Source organism: Panicum hallii, chromosome 1 (assembly GCF_002211085.1).
Source record: "Panicum hallii strain FIL2 chromosome 1, PHallii_v3.1, whole genome shotgun sequence".
Lineage (NCBI taxonomy): Eukaryota > Viridiplantae > Streptophyta > Magnoliopsida > Poales > Poaceae > Panicum > Panicum hallii.
Genome location: NC_038042.1, coordinates 59,805,860 through 59,822,277, shown reverse-complemented (window position 1 = coordinate 59,822,277; position 16,418 = coordinate 59,805,860). Strand labels below are relative to the sequence as shown.

At 40.3% G+C, this 16,418-nt stretch overlaps 1 protein-coding gene across 4 annotated transcripts; it reads right to left on the bottom strand.

The window, feature by feature from the left end:
• Positions 1–325: 325 nt before the first annotated feature.
• Positions 326–15,617, bottom strand: LOC112890783 (callose synthase 3-like). Of its 4 annotated transcripts, none has more exons than XM_025957653.1 (42): positions 15,403–15,617; positions 14,945–15,328; positions 14,623–14,848; positions 14,450–14,543; positions 14,211–14,321; positions 13,995–14,111; positions 13,794–13,886; positions 13,617–13,708; positions 13,401–13,527; positions 12,772–12,909; positions 12,621–12,697; positions 12,434–12,527; positions 11,645–11,767; positions 11,424–11,538; positions 10,327–10,661; positions 10,194–10,246; positions 10,056–10,116; positions 9,429–9,510; positions 9,306–9,355; positions 9,137–9,223; positions 8,193–8,321; positions 7,976–8,079; positions 7,796–7,880; positions 7,536–7,696; positions 7,302–7,425; positions 7,131–7,228; positions 6,556–6,685; positions 6,293–6,444; positions 5,612–5,721; positions 5,389–5,514; positions 5,236–5,304; positions 4,979–5,153; positions 4,122–4,266; positions 3,549–3,668; positions 3,360–3,478; positions 3,185–3,268; positions 2,783–2,895; positions 2,464–2,693; positions 1,463–2,260; positions 1,310–1,360; positions 958–1,143; positions 501–876 (listed from the first exon to the last, which is right to left on the bottom strand). In XM_025957653.1, the coding sequence occupies exons 2-42, from the start codon at positions 15,168–15,170 to the stop codon at positions 628–630; spliced, it is 5,859 nt and encodes a 1,952-aa protein (XP_025813438.1). In that variant the 5' UTR covers positions 15,171–15,328; positions 15,403–15,617; the 3' UTR covers positions 501–627. The 4 variants fall into 4 exon arrangements, with proteins under 4 accessions (XP_025813453.1, XP_025813438.1, XP_025813431.1 ...); XM_025957646.1 differs by having other exon boundaries at positions 15,421–15,617; XM_025957660.1 differs by having other exon boundaries at positions 15,426–15,617.
• Between the last annotated feature and the right edge of the window lie 801 nt (positions 15,618–16,418).

Below are 16,418 nucleotides of genomic sequence, written 5' to 3'. Positions count from 1 at the left end.
ATTTTTATTATACATCTAAATATATGCTATATCAAGATACATAATAAAATTTATACATATATATTTACCAAAACAATCTATAGTTTGAAACGGAGAAAGTATTTGACAAACTTTGTTTAGTTTTGATCAGCATACTCTTTACGATTTTTTTTCGCTCTTTTTTTCACAACCATGCCTGCGCATGTTTTTTATTAAGCGGCGGTACTCTTTACGGTTTTCTATATCCGTTTTCTCTCTACTCTTTCCCCTGATGTTCTTTCTGATCGACGGCCCCAGATATGTGTGGTTTGGCATCTACTCATTCCACTCTACTGTTAGCAACAAGTACGCATATATGAGCATATGATATATACGAGTACAATCTTGGTTGGCATGTTTGCAGAAGAGTTCCCTCCAACTACAATATAAAAATCCCAGGGTCTCCACTTCAATCATCAACCAATACAAGGCTGCAACACGCACAGACAATGCTAAATTGCTAACTTATCACCCCCGGCTGTCCCTCCCTCGCTCGCTCTCTCTCTCGTACGCTTACATTATACAATAGTCCAACAGAGTTGAAAGAGGAATCATAATGTACACTCAAGACGGGGATGCCGGCTAGTTTAAGAGCGTCTACAATACTACTCACTCCTTGTTCCGTGTTGCCCGGTCTTTCTTGTGCCCGCCTAGAATGCGTGAGATCTGCAGACCTCTACTGAAGGCCTGGTTGAACAGCATCCTCGTCTGGAACTCCGAAACAAACGGGAACCAAGCAAGGAACGCGATCGGGGTGAACAGCAGCAGGCCCATGATGATCTCATAGCCTCGGGCAAGCGCCTTGATCGAACTCCACAGCCCAACACTTGTTATAGCTGGCTTGATAGCCTGCGCAATCTGAAGCCACAAACACACGAGGGAGGGTCAACCCAACCATCAGCCAAACAAACCAACCATGCATCGATAATAGCTACTTACCAAAAGCAAACCCCATCCAGTGGGCATGAACGCAAGGATGCAAACAAAGATGTCTTGAACTGTCATGTGTGGGATTGCTATCAAGATTATGATGATGGAGATAAACGTTATGAATATCAGCCCCTTGATCAACCGGAACACAAGTTGGAACTCTGCACTGAATTTCCGCCTCCCAACTGATACAGTCTGTAAATGACATAGCACGTAGCCAAGGTTAGCAAAATTTCACGTCAAGGATCTACCTATTTGATCAAGTAACAGCCTAAGCAATCCATTCTAATCTCTGAGCAGGTAAAAATACAACATCAAAATGAAACAGACCAAAGTGATAAGAGCACAGGCAGCAGATTACCTTCATCACGAGCAAAATCACAAAGATTACGACCCATGAGAGGCAATAAACCTGGAAAGACCATCAAAGAAATGTTTTACATCCGGTACAGCACTTGTTTATACGCGTAAATCAGAAAGATGTCTTTTAATATTAATGAGATGAGCAAATTACCAGAACGCTCTTTGTGTGCGTGGTGATGTTCAGATGATAAACAAGACCATACTGGTATATAAAGAAGCGCAATGCGAGCACTATTTCAAGAACAATGCCACGCTTTCCAGAAAGTCTAAGAGGCTCCTGCTCCTTTTCCCACCATGACTCCCAACTTTTCTCCGGCGGTACACCAATACCCCCACGGTTACTGATCCACTTATTCCAGTCAGTCCAGTCATCCACGATTTTCTGCCACTCGAACCCAGAAGGATTAAACAGGAATGGTGCAAAGAGCCAAGTGACAACCATAAACCACATGGAGATCGTGATGAAAATGTACGCAATAGCTCCTCGGTATGACTGCCCAAATATTTCATACACAATAAGCAAAATCATCAGCTCGATGCCCTTGACAAAATGGCTTCGCGAGTACAGTCGATAATTCTCAGCAAATTTGGCATGGAACACCACAAATCCACGCCCGGTAGCTCTATATTCAGCTCCTCCATGTAACAGTGTGGTTCCGTAGTAGTGAGTTTTGGTCCCAAGAGAGAATGTGAAGAACACAGATGCTAGTTGCAGTTGCATAAGTACAAAGTCACTCAGCGCAGTTCTGAATCCTCTCTCTAGACCAATTTCCATCATCATAGGCAATGCCATCAAGAACCCAAGCTGCACAAAAGACTGTGAAGCTAGAGCAACCTGGAGAGGTTCATTGTGTATAAACCGCTTTCCAGTGGCTAGTGCTTCATCGAGACCACTGAGAACAAGATAAAGGCGCCCATAGAGGAATACATAAACCGTCCAAACTGTTATCTGAGAAGAGACAGAAAAAGTTACAAAGTTTAGAATTGGACAATGGTTCTTTTTTTCTCTCGATCATGCAGGAGAGCTGTGCATCATTATATTAAAAAGATAAAAGAGTCTAAGGAGACCCGTGCAAACCGCTGAGAGCAGGAGAGCTGCACATCATTAGCCAATGGTTCTGAAAGTTGAAAAGTCAAGGGAGAAGTTTGTACCATTGTACTGAAGTAAAAGCCAATAGTAGTATAGTAGCATGACAACATTCTGAAGAAGTCAAAACGATGTCCAAGTCGGTAGACGTCACGGCTCAGTGTCTGTTCACCATTACCGTTTGCTATTTTTGCTTCAAACAGTGAAATCTGATTGAGACCAACATCTCTTCCCTTGCCAACTTGCATGTATTCATGATGTGTAACATTTCCTTCACGCAATGTTGAATTAAATCCTGTGATCAAGCAACAAATATATTAGCAAAATAATTTCCACATTTCAAGATTAAGCGATAATGGGGGGGTGGGGAAAACAGTGGCGTACCAGCAAATATGTCCTCACTAAGATTGATAATCTTAGATGCTTTGCTTACACCTCCCCTTGTGAGGTGGAAAAGCCGATCAAAAATATCAGGATGCCCATAATGAAATCGAACCCTGGGTACAAACATGTTCAGGGCAAAGAACAAAAATTTATCAAGTTACTGACTCTAGAAGAGGGGAGGGTAGGGGGAAGCTAAGCATGCCAACTTGACTGAAAACATATAACAAGCATTAAGATAAAATCCCAATAACTGTTAGTTCATTACAGAATTGAAAAAAAAACATATATCCCAACATATTAATTATCAGGAAGAACCATGCTAAAAACAAGTATAAACCTACAAAACATGAAATTCTATGGATCATAATGTGATATAGAAATGTCCATAGTAAGATGAATCACCTCAAAGGATTAGCGAGTACACGCTGTCCAATAGTCACAAAACTCGTTTCTTGGTTTGACATGAACCATGCAAGAGAAGAAACACTGTAGAGGAAATCAAGAAATTATACATTGATTATCCAACTAAATGGCACTGATAAACAAACTCATAAATTAAAAACTAATTTGGGCGTACCTGCCGGTGAAGATATGTTCTCGTACACCAAGTATTGATGGATACCTAACACCATCATGTTTCTTAAGAAACTCTTGCAACAAATTCCTCATTTTCAAAGTCTCCTCCATATAATGTTCCTGTCATGATAAAATGGTATAGTAAAAAACTGTCACAGGAACCGTTCCAGGGGAAAAATTTGATGCATACCTGATTCATGTCAATGGTTTGGAGACCTTCACCTCGCGTGAAGATTATGGCATGGTTCTGATTTTCTGGTTTTCCTTCACCTAGCATTGCATTCCCTGGAAGCTTTATCCTATATATATCCTATGCGGCAAAACATGAACAGATGATAGGTAAACACATTTATCTCATTGGCACCAAGAGATCAGGAAATACGTTCATTCCGAATAGGTCGCACTAGAGCATTGTAGACACTTTGAACAGTTCCAATGAAATATACTAGACCAATTCAACAATGCAATAGGTCCTATTTTGGCCTTAAGAATGCATATAATGCCAATGTATGTAGAATACATAGCCACGAAATTTGGCTCTAGGATAAAAGGTAAAAATAGTTTGGTTTGGATACAATTTGGAACGAGAGTATGGGTATTACAGACCCACAGACTGCAACATACTAGCATGCCCCACAGACAAAAAAAGGCAATCCAGTATATAGAGGCACAACACTAAAAAAACTAATAGTAGGAACAACACAATATAATTTGATCCATATGCAGCATAACTAACACTGAATTGAAAACCATTTCACAGTACCTGATCAAGTTTCTGGCCAGGATCATCAGGCTTCGTTACCGCTGCCTTCACCAATGCAGAGTAGTAAACCTTCTCTATTTTCTTATTTCTGTCTTTGCTAGGCTCTTCAACTTCATCGATATAGGCAACCCTAAGAGATGGGTAACTGCCAAAGGAAAAAAAATCCTTTCAATCATTTAGAAGCACATAGCTTCAATACAAGTAACATAAAAGAATGTATTGCAATGGCCATAGCAAATAAAACTAAGAACAAAAAACTAATTGAGTTCCATTTAGGGAACAAAAATAATAGCCATGGAGCAACCATGAGAAAAGTAAAAGATTAAAAAAAGCCAACAGTCTATTATTTAAGAACAACCTCAAAAGGGTCTAGGAATTGTTGCTGTCCTACAACCCTCTCTAGCCTTTTTGGACCCTCATATTCTTGCCCTATACAACATTGTAGTGTTAAGGAAACTAAACTTAAAAATCCTCTGGTGTGCTTCATTGCTTCTACTTGCTTCAGATGGGATTGTCTTGGTTAGATATGCTATGGGCTTGCACCCCATAGGTTATGTTGTCCACCACAGTTAAGTATGTATCCTACTCCTAGTAGGGCTAGTATAGATATCCCTGGATTTGTGTATGAGCCACCTTTTCCAACATAATATACACTCATACAGGCCAAAAATATCTGTATTACTTGTATCCTGGGACAATACTATCTAAACACAATTTTGAGCTGTTTTACTACAAATAATAATCCCTTCCCCTGTGGGTACTCAGTAAAAAGAACATAATCCAGTTGTAAGCAAGCAGGAAATGTCAATTTCTCTCAAGATGTTCAAGCAGAGTAATGATCTTAAATCAAGACTTACGTTGTCATCAATCTCAGAATATCCTGTGCATGTGGATCACCAGATCGTTTCTGGATACCATATTGCTGGCATGATACAACATATGTGAATTTCATGTCAGCTATAGCTTTGCATTGAGTCAATAGTTGTGACTCATCAGATAACAGATCAGCTGCTCTGAAGCCTTCCATAAGATCTGAGGAAAGCAAGTAAAATCAGTGAATTAGCCATGCAGTGTCCACAATATGGAAATAGGATCATCTGTCAAGTATTCATACCTTCATCTCTGGCCATATCAAGGAAAGCCTGAAGGACTAAAGCTTGTCTGTAGTACATCATCCCTCTTACTGTAAGAAAGTACAACAATTATTAAATCAGCGATCGAACATGTACTATATAAGATGTTTTGTTGAGAGACGACCAAAGAATACCAGTTCTTGTCAAAGTTTGTCCCCGGTATGATGCCCAAAGGCGAAGCTCCTCTTCAGATTGCTCAGTTTCACGGAGTTCCTCTTCATTCTTGCAGTCCACTCTTTCAAGAAAATTTTTCCATTCATCTGCAAGGATGTTGAATAAAAAACATTATGTTGATGATCAGAAGAATTCATGGAATGAGATGTGTTTATTCATAAATTAAGATATTAATCAAAGAACCTGGGTAGATTTTTTGCAAGTAGAAAAGAATAGAAACTCCATCCTCATTTGGTTCCTCTAGTGCTTGTGAAGAGAAAAGAACGTCTTCTTTATAATAAGGAGTCAAGACACTGCAGTTTGGAAGAGGAAGCAATATGAACTTTTAACTCTAGTTAACAGAAGTTTGGAAGAGGAAGCAATATGATGGGAGCAGATGAATAGAAATGCATCACATATAAGCAGATAATGTTTATAACTCTAGTTACCAGAAGTTTGGAAGAGGAAGCAATATGATGGGAGCAGATGAAGAGAAATGTATCATGTATAAGCGGATAATGTTTATAGCTAATTTCAGTCTGTGGAGTCCTTGGGTGCCCAGTAATCACTTGTATTCGATAGTTTCATGGAATAAAGTATGCAGTTTCCTCAAAAGAATAATTAAAAAATGTACGATTGCAGATATTCAATAATTAAAAAAAATGTACGATTGTAGATTTTCATCTCTTCTAGCTAGCTACAAGATACTATAAGCAGCTAAATAATAAATCTGAGGAATTGCATTGACTGTTCTGTTTGTCACTGAGTGAGGTAGAGCTTCCTTTCTCCAAAGAGAAAAGGTTTTATTTATCAACTTAAAATCGTATTAAATTACCAGTACACACAAGCTAGCTAAGAACAACAGACTTAATGGGTAAAACTTACGAAAAGGGCAACATTTGCCGCACTTTTGGAGCACTTGGCATAGACATAAAAAGAGAATTAGCAAAGAAAGATATCCTCCTTCTAGCATCCAGGTTCGTAGGGACATCCATAGCTGATTCTTTCACTGTGAGCAGAAGGTGAAGCCTTTTTATCTGAAACCAATAAATAGGCATAACCACAAAAACAGAAGTTAGCTTTATTATCAAACATATGTCTATTTTAATACTAAATAATAATAAATAAAGCTAGACAAGAAACAGAACCTTTTCAGTCCATGCCTGTGTTTCCTTTACAGGAAAATCAATGGCTTTTGTGAACAACTGAGCTTGTTGATCAAGTGGTGTAATCCCTTCGTGTCTTCTATAATTTCCACCATGTACTGATTCCAGTAGTCTGCCCAAGAGATAATAATAGATATAATCAAAAGATAATACAATCAATAACCACCAAGAACCTAGCACGTGATCACCAAAGATATTGATGAAAAATTCAGGCATGTTGCTATGTTAGTGATGGCACATTATCCATTATGAACAAAATTATTGTTTCATCTACCAAAGAACAATGTGACATCTGTTATCAGAGGAACCATCAAATTCTGAAGGACTACAGATACTCACCAAAATCAAGAAAAAAGAAACAACTTCCATTAACCAAATAACCCATTCTCTGATAGCCATTTGGTACCCAGATAATATAACATCAGATATTCCCCACTATTTGGTGAATGCGCATGAGAAACAAGCTTCCCATAAGTTAAAAGGAAACATGCATATAGGAACAAAACTAACAGTTAAATGCTACTCTGCTATTATGTATAGTAGAATTGTAACCACACCCGCTGAACTGCTCATCCATTATGTCCCTTGTAACCACTTCGAGCATATCCTGAAACAATATGATGACTTGGCCCTGGTCTTCTTTGTTATTTTTTTGCTGCATTCAAGGACTGAGAATTATATGATATCCACACTGAACACTGGTAGAACAATGATAACTAATTTTATACCAGTAAGTCAAGCAGCTCAATAAACTTCTTGCTCAGGGTAGGAAGGTTACTCATGTTCAGCTCCTTTATCAGAGTGTCTTCTGCTATATGCTCATCCACCACATTGAAAATCTTTTGTATGACTCTGAAAATATGTGCCATAATATGTTAACTTTATCAACTGGATCAAAATAAAATCAAAGCTTTAACAGCCAAGAGTCTAGTAGCATAGAAGCATAAGAATGTCAAACGTACTCTCTCTCTTGTGGACCAATCACTAGAGCGTATATGATGTTTTTGAAGGAAGCGTAGCATTCCTTGATAGCATAAGTAAAATATGGGTCCGATCTCATCCTCTTCTTTAGATCACGATCTTTTCCTCCACTATCTGCTGCCATATCCAATGCAATCGGAATCTGAAATACAATCAATAAAAGAAAATGAAACACAAAAGCTCATTCTACCAAAACAGATAGCAGAGAAATAGGAAGCAAACAAGTTACAAGAAGATATACCTTGCTGGCAAGCAGGAACGGTGGCCATTGGATTATATCCATAGCGCGGTCTTTGCAGTATGGAACAAGTAATAAGTCCTTCTCTCTGCCAATTTTTTTTAAAAAAATATAAACAACAGCTTGGCAAAAGGCAAACAAGGAAGTCCTTATATGAATGGGGGTAAAGATTGGATGTTGCACCTGTTGTCTATCAGATCTTCCTCACGAAAGCTTGTGATAATTAGATTCCAAATCTGAGCAAATCTTGCTGCTATTTTTTCTTCTTCTTTGGTGCCCTCAGGTGTCTAAGGCAATTTGAATGTACCAGGTGATGGAATAAAAGAAAATTATGTCTAAAGCGATTTAAATGTACATTAGATGTGCTGTCATGTAAAGGCTGTAGAACAAGAATCCACACCTTAGACGGTTTACTGGAGAAAGCAGCCCGGAATCCTCTCTTCTTGCTTGTGTCAGATGGAATCAAGCATTGATTGAAAGCCTTAGGCAGAGATTGAAACCGAGATCTCAACATTCCCAATGTCCTTATCTGATATCATGGAACCAGCAACAGTACAAAGTTAAAAAAGCTCCACCACACGCACGATCACCCCCCACCCCCAGCCCAAAAACAAGATGCATAAGCAGGTTAAACGGTCATCAATTCAAACATAAATGCACCCCAAAAAAAATTGAAAGAAAGTGAGATACTTAAATCCCGAGAACGTATCCAGCGCAACACAACTGTACCTTCATGTACTGCTGCAGTACCGATCTCAAAAAATGGTGCAAATAGTTACAAAAGATTTGACAAATTTAAGATCAACTCAATTACTCTATCATGCTAAAATATTTTGATCCTTAATTTGATGCACACTGAGGCAGAAAGAAAAAGAGAAGAGAAAAATTCTGCTGAAAAAAGATACTATCTACAGATAAAAAGGGAAATGAGAAAAGGGTTCTAATTCACTGACTGCCTTGTTTGTTTTCCCAGATATAAATTGTATTTTTCTGTTAAATTTTGTGTGATACTTGACTGCTATCTAAATATTTCTTTTCAAAGACCTTTATGACCATTTGCACTGAATTTTGAATGGTAGCACAGAAAAGGGTGCTAGATTCCGATATTTTCCAATCTTTTTTTCCTTGAAAACGCAGGAGAGCTGTGTTTCATTTCATTAAGAAGAGAGAATAAAATACAAAGGAGGAGTCGCAAGCCCCCCAAGCACCGGAGCACCTAGATGTTCCGATCTTAAATCCATACTTGTTATAGCACAAGAGAATAGCTAACAAAATAATGTCACACAGTGACAACCCACACCAGTCTACTGAATAATAAGTAGGTCATTAGTCAGCTTTACTAACCTCACCAAGACGGCGACAGGCCCCATAGATACCACCAATTAGTGTCGAGAAAATTGCATACCAAATCTGAGTATCCATGAAATAGACCTGAAGCACTCAAACATGACAAGTCAAAATAGAAGTAAGAGAACCTACTGTTCAACACAACAAAAGAGGACAGGAAGCATACAAGAATTATAGGAGCCCAAAGCGCAATGACAACACCAATGTTGTTATTTGCTGCAGATTAAAAAAAAAAGTAAGGAAATATCAAAATATCTATAAAAGATCGTGATCATTTCAGAGGTAATACCATGGGGGAAAAACTCATGCCACTGAAATGTCCGTATTGGCTCCTTCATTATATCTTTTGTTGGCTGCACAAGTGGTTTGATCTGCAGGCAGGTACACAGGACAGGATGGGTAACCAATAGTTGACATATCAGCAACAAAGGGAGGGCAATAAATGGTACAGTTCTCTATTCTAAGCCTCCCATTGATGAGATAACACACATAGAGAATAGAGTAGCATGCACCATGGGTCCTAAAATTCACATGGAACTCGAACTTAAACACCTAAACTTGCATGAATACCTCAGGTCCAACCATTTACAAACGTCAGAATAGTATGCCCTACTGTTGATTCACTTATTGAAAACATAAATGGTAATATTTATTTATGTCCATTTTGCGGAAGGTCCATCAAAGTGCACTAGTTTAAGGACCCCTGACTACACAATTTTCACCTCTATGTTGCATGTGGATCTTAGTGCCCACCATGCATCAAGAATTGCCAAAATACCTCAGTATTAGAATGAGGGGACTTAAGGATTTTTAACTAAATCCTAGGCAGATTCCCCATCCAGACAGGCCTAAGAATGCGTGAATATACTCATGTTCATGTATAATAGAAAATTGAAGATATTAATTCTGAATATACCTCCACGTAGAAGCTCACAATCAATTTTGTGGCTAAAAGCAAGACCCAAAACATTGTATACCTGCAAGGGAAGTGACAATCAGGAAAGGCCTTTAATGATAACCAAAAGGAATGAAAAGCTCAGATGGGAAACCATACTTGAAAAGGGAGAATGCGCCTTCATGCATTCCTCTTCCAACAAATAAACGAGGCTGTAAAAGTTTTGCATCTTATTACTACCTAAAGGTCGAAAGAACTACATTCGGCTAAAAGAGGCCAAACAGAAAAATACCTGTGACCACCACATCATGAATGTTACCACTTTAAGATTTGATCTCTCGAGGGCTCTCCTAATCACAGGGAAAAGAAATAGCATAGCCGACAGCATGTTTGGTGCCAAGTAAACCACAACTGCCAAAATGTACAATGATGGCTGATTCTGGCCATCACCAAGCCAACTTTTAATTGTCCTTGCAAGACCGGTTGGATTCTCCCAGGTGTATGCATAAGTTACAGGCAAAATCACAACCCAAGCAGCAGCTGATAGTAACTTCAAGATGTAGCGTAGCTTAACAACAAGAGACATGTTTTTTCTTGCTTTCCAGCTCAAGATAATGTCCAGGATTGCTGCAGTAGAAAATACTTATTAAATGACGAAACAAAAACTTCCATAGCCTAAATAAACACAATGCTCCTCCAATTTCATGCTACGCAAATTATGTTGCGGAACTTGAATATATCAAGGTAAAAAATTGAACAGAAAGCATAGTTTCAAGCTCTGATATAGAGTTTTAGGCATATCCTTTGGTTCTGCTATTTTTGGACAGATGCGCTCATAAATCCCCTCAACATTCTTTCAGTAGACCTTTTAACTGTATTGCCACAGCAGATCGGTTGAAGCTCTAGCTGTTCAGGTATCAATAGCTGTTTGAATATCATGATCGATTACAAAATGGTGTATACTGGTTGGCCCTAGCACATAAAAGGGTCTTGTTTGGTGATCACAGTTAATGAGAATGAGACAACTACATAGCACCTTGATAATTTGATAATCCCGACCATTGCTACAAGGCAACGAGTTGCAAACATAGTATACTGACAGTGAATTCCAAGACTTAATTGACCTAAAAGGAAGTAAAGCTGCAATATTTTTCCCTTTCTTCAATGAAGAATGGATTTGAGATTACTCAGATACCGTAAGTAATTCTCTATGCTGTTTACAGCACAGCAGCTATCCAATAAAATTCATGTAGGAGTAGGACTAAGGCAACTTCTATCTAACTTGACATGCAACTACAATCCTGGTCAATAACAGCACCAACTGCATGTATCCATCAGTCTTTGTCATGATATGAAAGGGAACCTAGAGAGAGTGGGAGGGGGGCATACCTTGACACAATTTCAGTATAGCAGCAGTTATAAATATGCTCAAAACCTGTTTAAATACTCCTCGGTCGAAGATATCACTTGGTGTGCCACCATTCCAAGCAATTATAATCATGGCCTATGTAAAAAATAAAAGATAGCATAAGTAACAAATAAGGGTAAGGAAACAGAAAGCATCTAAAAGAAGTGACAAAAGAACTTGAACTAGAAACAGAATTGTAAACCTGTAAGGATAAAATTAAGAAGCTCCACATCCTATCAAAGCTGCGGAATATGTGCCAAAATGACCGGATTTCAACAAAATTGACTTTTCCCATCCAATTGTCATTACCAGCAGGTCCGTCCTCCTGGACCAGAACAAGAAAAATCAGTACCAACTATAAAAATAGTGTACCCGCATGTTTAATCAGCTCTAGTCTTCTCTCTAGCTAAACCTAAAAACTAGAACAAGCAGATGAATCATCCCTTTTCAGCTTTTCCTACTGCTAGAAAAGTTGTTTGCATTAGAACAGAAGTTTAGCATAGACTTGAGCTAAGAATCTTTGCTAAGTAGAAGGTTGAAAAATACTAAATGGGGAACAAAAAAGAAAACAGCTTACATATAGTATCATACATGCATTGCTGCATAGCAAACCACCTTTTTACATTAATAGCAAAAACATACTAAATAATATCGAATGAATCTTGTTTGACTGCTGCAAGATCAAGAACATTTTACAGTCCCATCCTCGGATGAAATTTCTTAATCAAGCATGTTTTACAGTCCCATCCTCGGATGAAATTTCTTAATCAAGCATATTTTACAGTCCCATCCTCAGATGAAATTTCTTTCTCAGAAATAGTTAGAACACATGTATATTCACCGAATGCTTCTAGTGTAAGGTTTATGGAATGACATGAAGATGTCTGGTTTTATGAATTCTCTTAATATGGTACTCTAGCAAAATGTCACCTAACTCAAACATACCGATTGCACGAAGGTACAGTAAGTAATTCATTATCACGGGACGTACCCCATTTGCAAGGTGACGAGGAACATCATTTGGAGTCTTGAAAAAATCTGCATCAGCTCTCATAGGCCATCCCAATCGGAAGCAATCTCTTGACCTGAGCAGCGGTGCAGAAATAATTGCATGAGTTTTCTCGATATAGCAGCCCGCACAACTATTAAGTAAAACGAGTAATCAGATCAACACTCACCAAAAGTACTCATTTAGATCATCGTAGTTTCTCCAGTGTGAGTGCTTCGATTTTATGGTCTTGCTCCTCTCAGCTTCCTATGTAAAAGTTGCAAAGGATATAATTGTGCTTCATAACATGACAATGAGGAATGGAAATTGAGAAAATGTACCTTCTCTATAACTTTGTAGATTGGAGTCACAACTTTCTTCAAGAAGGCTTCTTCTTGTCCACCATAAGCTGGTTTAACATTTTCACCAGTCGTCGGGCTCACATTTCCAGCCAACATACCATATAGTTCAAAAGCCATCTGTTATGAAACAGCATAAGACTGTCAACACTCCATAAAAATAATCTTACAGCAAGACTTATGATTGACAAATACTGTAACGACCCAAAGCCAATCAATCGTGACCAACAAGCAGCCTTGGGAATTAAGCACACTTGCATGCATATTCATTTACACAAGTTCATAATAGCCACAAAGGAGCATGAAAGGCCAGTAAGATTAGAGATGCTACGTGGATGACTCATTTGCATGTTTGTCTTGAACCAAAGCAAGGTTGCACCCAACAAATACTCTCTCAAGCTGTGGACGTGAACAGAATGTGATTATTCATAATATGCCAACAGAATTGTGCAGTGGAGGTCAGGTAAGCTGAACATCATACTATTTCGGCATCAAATTTTGTAGTAACCAGACAATTATGTTGGAAGAACTAAACGTTGTTAGATTCAGTTCACTAGTTTAGTAAATACAATGATATATACTTAATTTGAATAACTCAGAACCGGCCATACATGATGATAGATGTAGCAAAGACACTCCGGCATGAATCTTAGATTAGCCGCCTCGCCCCATATGAGCAGATAAAGGCCCATATAGAGGAGCTTGCGTTGTTGTACCTCCTGTTGGATAGTCGGCAACCTAGAATGGAAATGATTAACTAGTAAGTCAATTGGCATTGAGAAGAGCAAATAACTGCAGCTCTTCACGGGACCATAAGCACGTCATACCATAAGCTGCTTTTGCGGCCAAGATATTTGCACCATCTCTTGTAATTCTTAAATAGCTTCTTCATTACTGCATCCAGTGCTCGGTCATCCAACTGAGAACATTAGCCAGCAAGAAATGGATAAATGCCACAGACATGAAGACATCAAGCACCTCATGTGTTTGGTCGATGTGTATACCTTTGGCTGTTGGTCGGGTTTGGGAATCTGTCTGATGTGAACGTTTGCAAGCAAGAGTATGAGATGCTCCCTCTGATTGGATACATTATCTTTCTGCAGAGTGATGAGCAAAGTTAGAGGGCATGGATTCAGTGCTCGCAAGCAATTATGGTATGCATGTGTATCTGATTTGAAACGAGAAAAGATGGTGAGTGTGATAACCTGGAATCCAAACATGGCCTGAAGCCAGCCAAGAAGATCTGCGTCGGGTTTCTTGTCGTGTTCCTTGGGCCATGGCAGACCTCTGGTGTTTCGGAGAGCGTGGAAAGCAGCTTGGATCTGCACGCATAATGATGACAGACGACAAAGGGCATCGCATAAATGCATTAGCATCCCACGAGACTAAGATGGCAAGTTTCATATGAAATAGGTGGCAACCTCGGGATAGCGCATGATAGCCTGGTTGGCGCTGTCAGGATCGAGCGGGAGGATATTGTACGGGAGATATAACTTCTTCTTTTCCTCGACTTGGTTATGCGTCTCCAGAATCTGCAAGGGGTGGTTGTGCGGATAGGACATTGAGGAACAGGAGCTGCAATGCAAGCAACTAGAAGCAGAATGACAAGAAGCTACTCCATATCATCTGATGCTCCAGCAAGAAAGGCAATGGCGGTTACCGATTGATCAACTTCGATTTTCTGGGAGACATTGACGGCTTTGAGGACCTCGAAGAGCACAGCGGCAGTTTGATAAGCTTTAGTGAGCTGAGCCCTGGGAAAGCATTGATGGTAGAGCTTGAGTGATTTAGTTGCACGAGGAGGAATAAGAGGGGGTGGGCAGGCAGGCAGACCGGTCGGCCTTATCAGCGGCATTTTGAAGCGCCTGGATGTACTTCTTGTAGTAGTGCTGGTAGAAGCTCTGCATTTCTCTGGCGTCACTCTGCTTGACCCTGCCCTTGAGCGTGGGATCGTTCTCCCTCTCGAGCCTCTGCAGGAGCGCGGTTTTGAACTGGCGGACACCTCGGCCGCTGGAGGTCGGGTCGAGGCGATGCGCCTTCTCGAAGGCGTAGAAGCGGCCTGGTTGGTTGGTTAGTTGGGGTGGGGTGGGCGATCAGAATTTTTTATTAATGATGAATGAATTGGAAGCGAGCAGAGCAGGAAGCAGAAACTCACAGAGGTAGGCTACTCGCGGGTTGCTGGCCTCCACCTCGTTGGCCACCCGCAGGATGGGCGCGATCTCGACGAGCGAGGATGGGACGACCTCGCTGTCGAAGATGGACTCGCCGAGGTTGCCGGCGGTCTGGGTGCGGAGGATCCTCCTGCCGGCGGCGGAGGCGGGGGAGGCGGAGGAGGAGTCTCCCCCGGGGGCCATCCTGCGGCCCCCCGAGGAGGACGCCATGGCTGGGTGCCTGCTACCCGCCTAATGGAGTAGCAGCAGCAGCTGCAGCAAGTGATGCTGCTGCTGTTGTTCTTCTTCTTCTTGTTCTCCCTGGGTCGGGATTGTGGAAGCAAGCAAGCGAAGCAGCAGCGGCAAATTGAATTAAGGGATCAATCAATCTGGTACAGAGGTAGGTAGGTAGGTTGAGAAGAATTTCGAAAATGAGAAGATAGAGAATTGGGGAAGGAATTACGGAAGAGGGAGAGGTCACCAAACCGAGGGAAGGGGGCGGATCGGAGGAAGGTAAGCAAAGCCAAGCCCTAGGAGGGGAGGTTTTGGGGGGAAGGGAAAGTGGGGGGTGGGTGCTGGTGGCGAAGAAGAGCTCGCCGCCGCTGCTGCTGCTGCTGGCCTCCTTGTCCGCCCTCCAAAGGAGAGGAAAGCGAAGCAGCAGCGCACTACTCCTCCCTAGACTAGTGGGTGGGAGTGGGAGTGGCTGCTGGCTTCACTCACTTTTCCGTCTCCCATCCTCTCCGTTGCCCGTTTTCTCCTCTCCTTTTTCCCACACCAAATTCAATTCAATTCAAAATGTATTTTACTAGTATTGTCCATAATTAATATAACTAACGTTGGTCTCCATGGAATGGAACCGTCATTTAACGTTACATTAGTATATAAGTACTCCATCAATTCAAACAAAAGGTGTGGTAGGGAAAAAGCTGCCTGCATGTCTCCTCCTCGTTCTACGAAACAACCCTTTTATTGTCGTACATGCAGCCAAACCATTCCTTTTAAAAAAACAAAACAAGAATCGATAAGTACTTGAACGGATATATTTTCAGTAAAATTTGGATAGGAGATGTGTAGAAAAAGGTTAAAAAAAATACAATGAGTATTCTTCTCTTTGCATAGTATCCCATTCCATTATTCCATTCCGTTCCCATTGCGTTTACGTTGCATGCACACCTGCAGCAATTACCTTAGCTAGTCTACGTCAGAGAATTTCGCCCTTCCTTCTTTCTTTTGCAGAGGAATATAAAATAAAATATGCAAGTATAGTAATAAAATAGTAAGAGAAGAAGAGAGAAGAAAAAAGACTGCAAATCCTCATTCGTGAAAAAAAAAAGAGACTGCAAATCCAAGTATGCAATGGTGGGTGGGTGTCACCATGGTCACCAGACTGCAGATCTACGAATTTTTTTAAAAAAAGGGATAAAAAAAATAAAATTCGAAAAAGGGGTGGCCGTTGGGAAAATTTAGAGAAATGGGTGC

What these genes read in the sequence shown, in the direction of transcription:
- LOC112890783 (XM_025957668.1), bottom strand. Translation starts at nt 15,170, where the DNA reads ATGGCGTCCTCCTCGGGGGGCCGCAGGATGGCCCCCGGGGGAGACTCC. An exon ending in CCTGTCGCCGTCTTGGTGAG is followed by an intron (nt 8,322 to 9,136) that starts GTTAGTAAAGCT and finishes CCATGATATCAG; the next exon opens with ATAAGGACATTGGGAATGTT. An exon ending in TCTCCAGTAAACCGTCTAAG is followed by an intron (nt 8,080 to 8,192) that starts GTGTGGATTCTT and finishes AAATTGCCTTAG; the next exon opens with ACACCTGAGGGCACCAAAGA.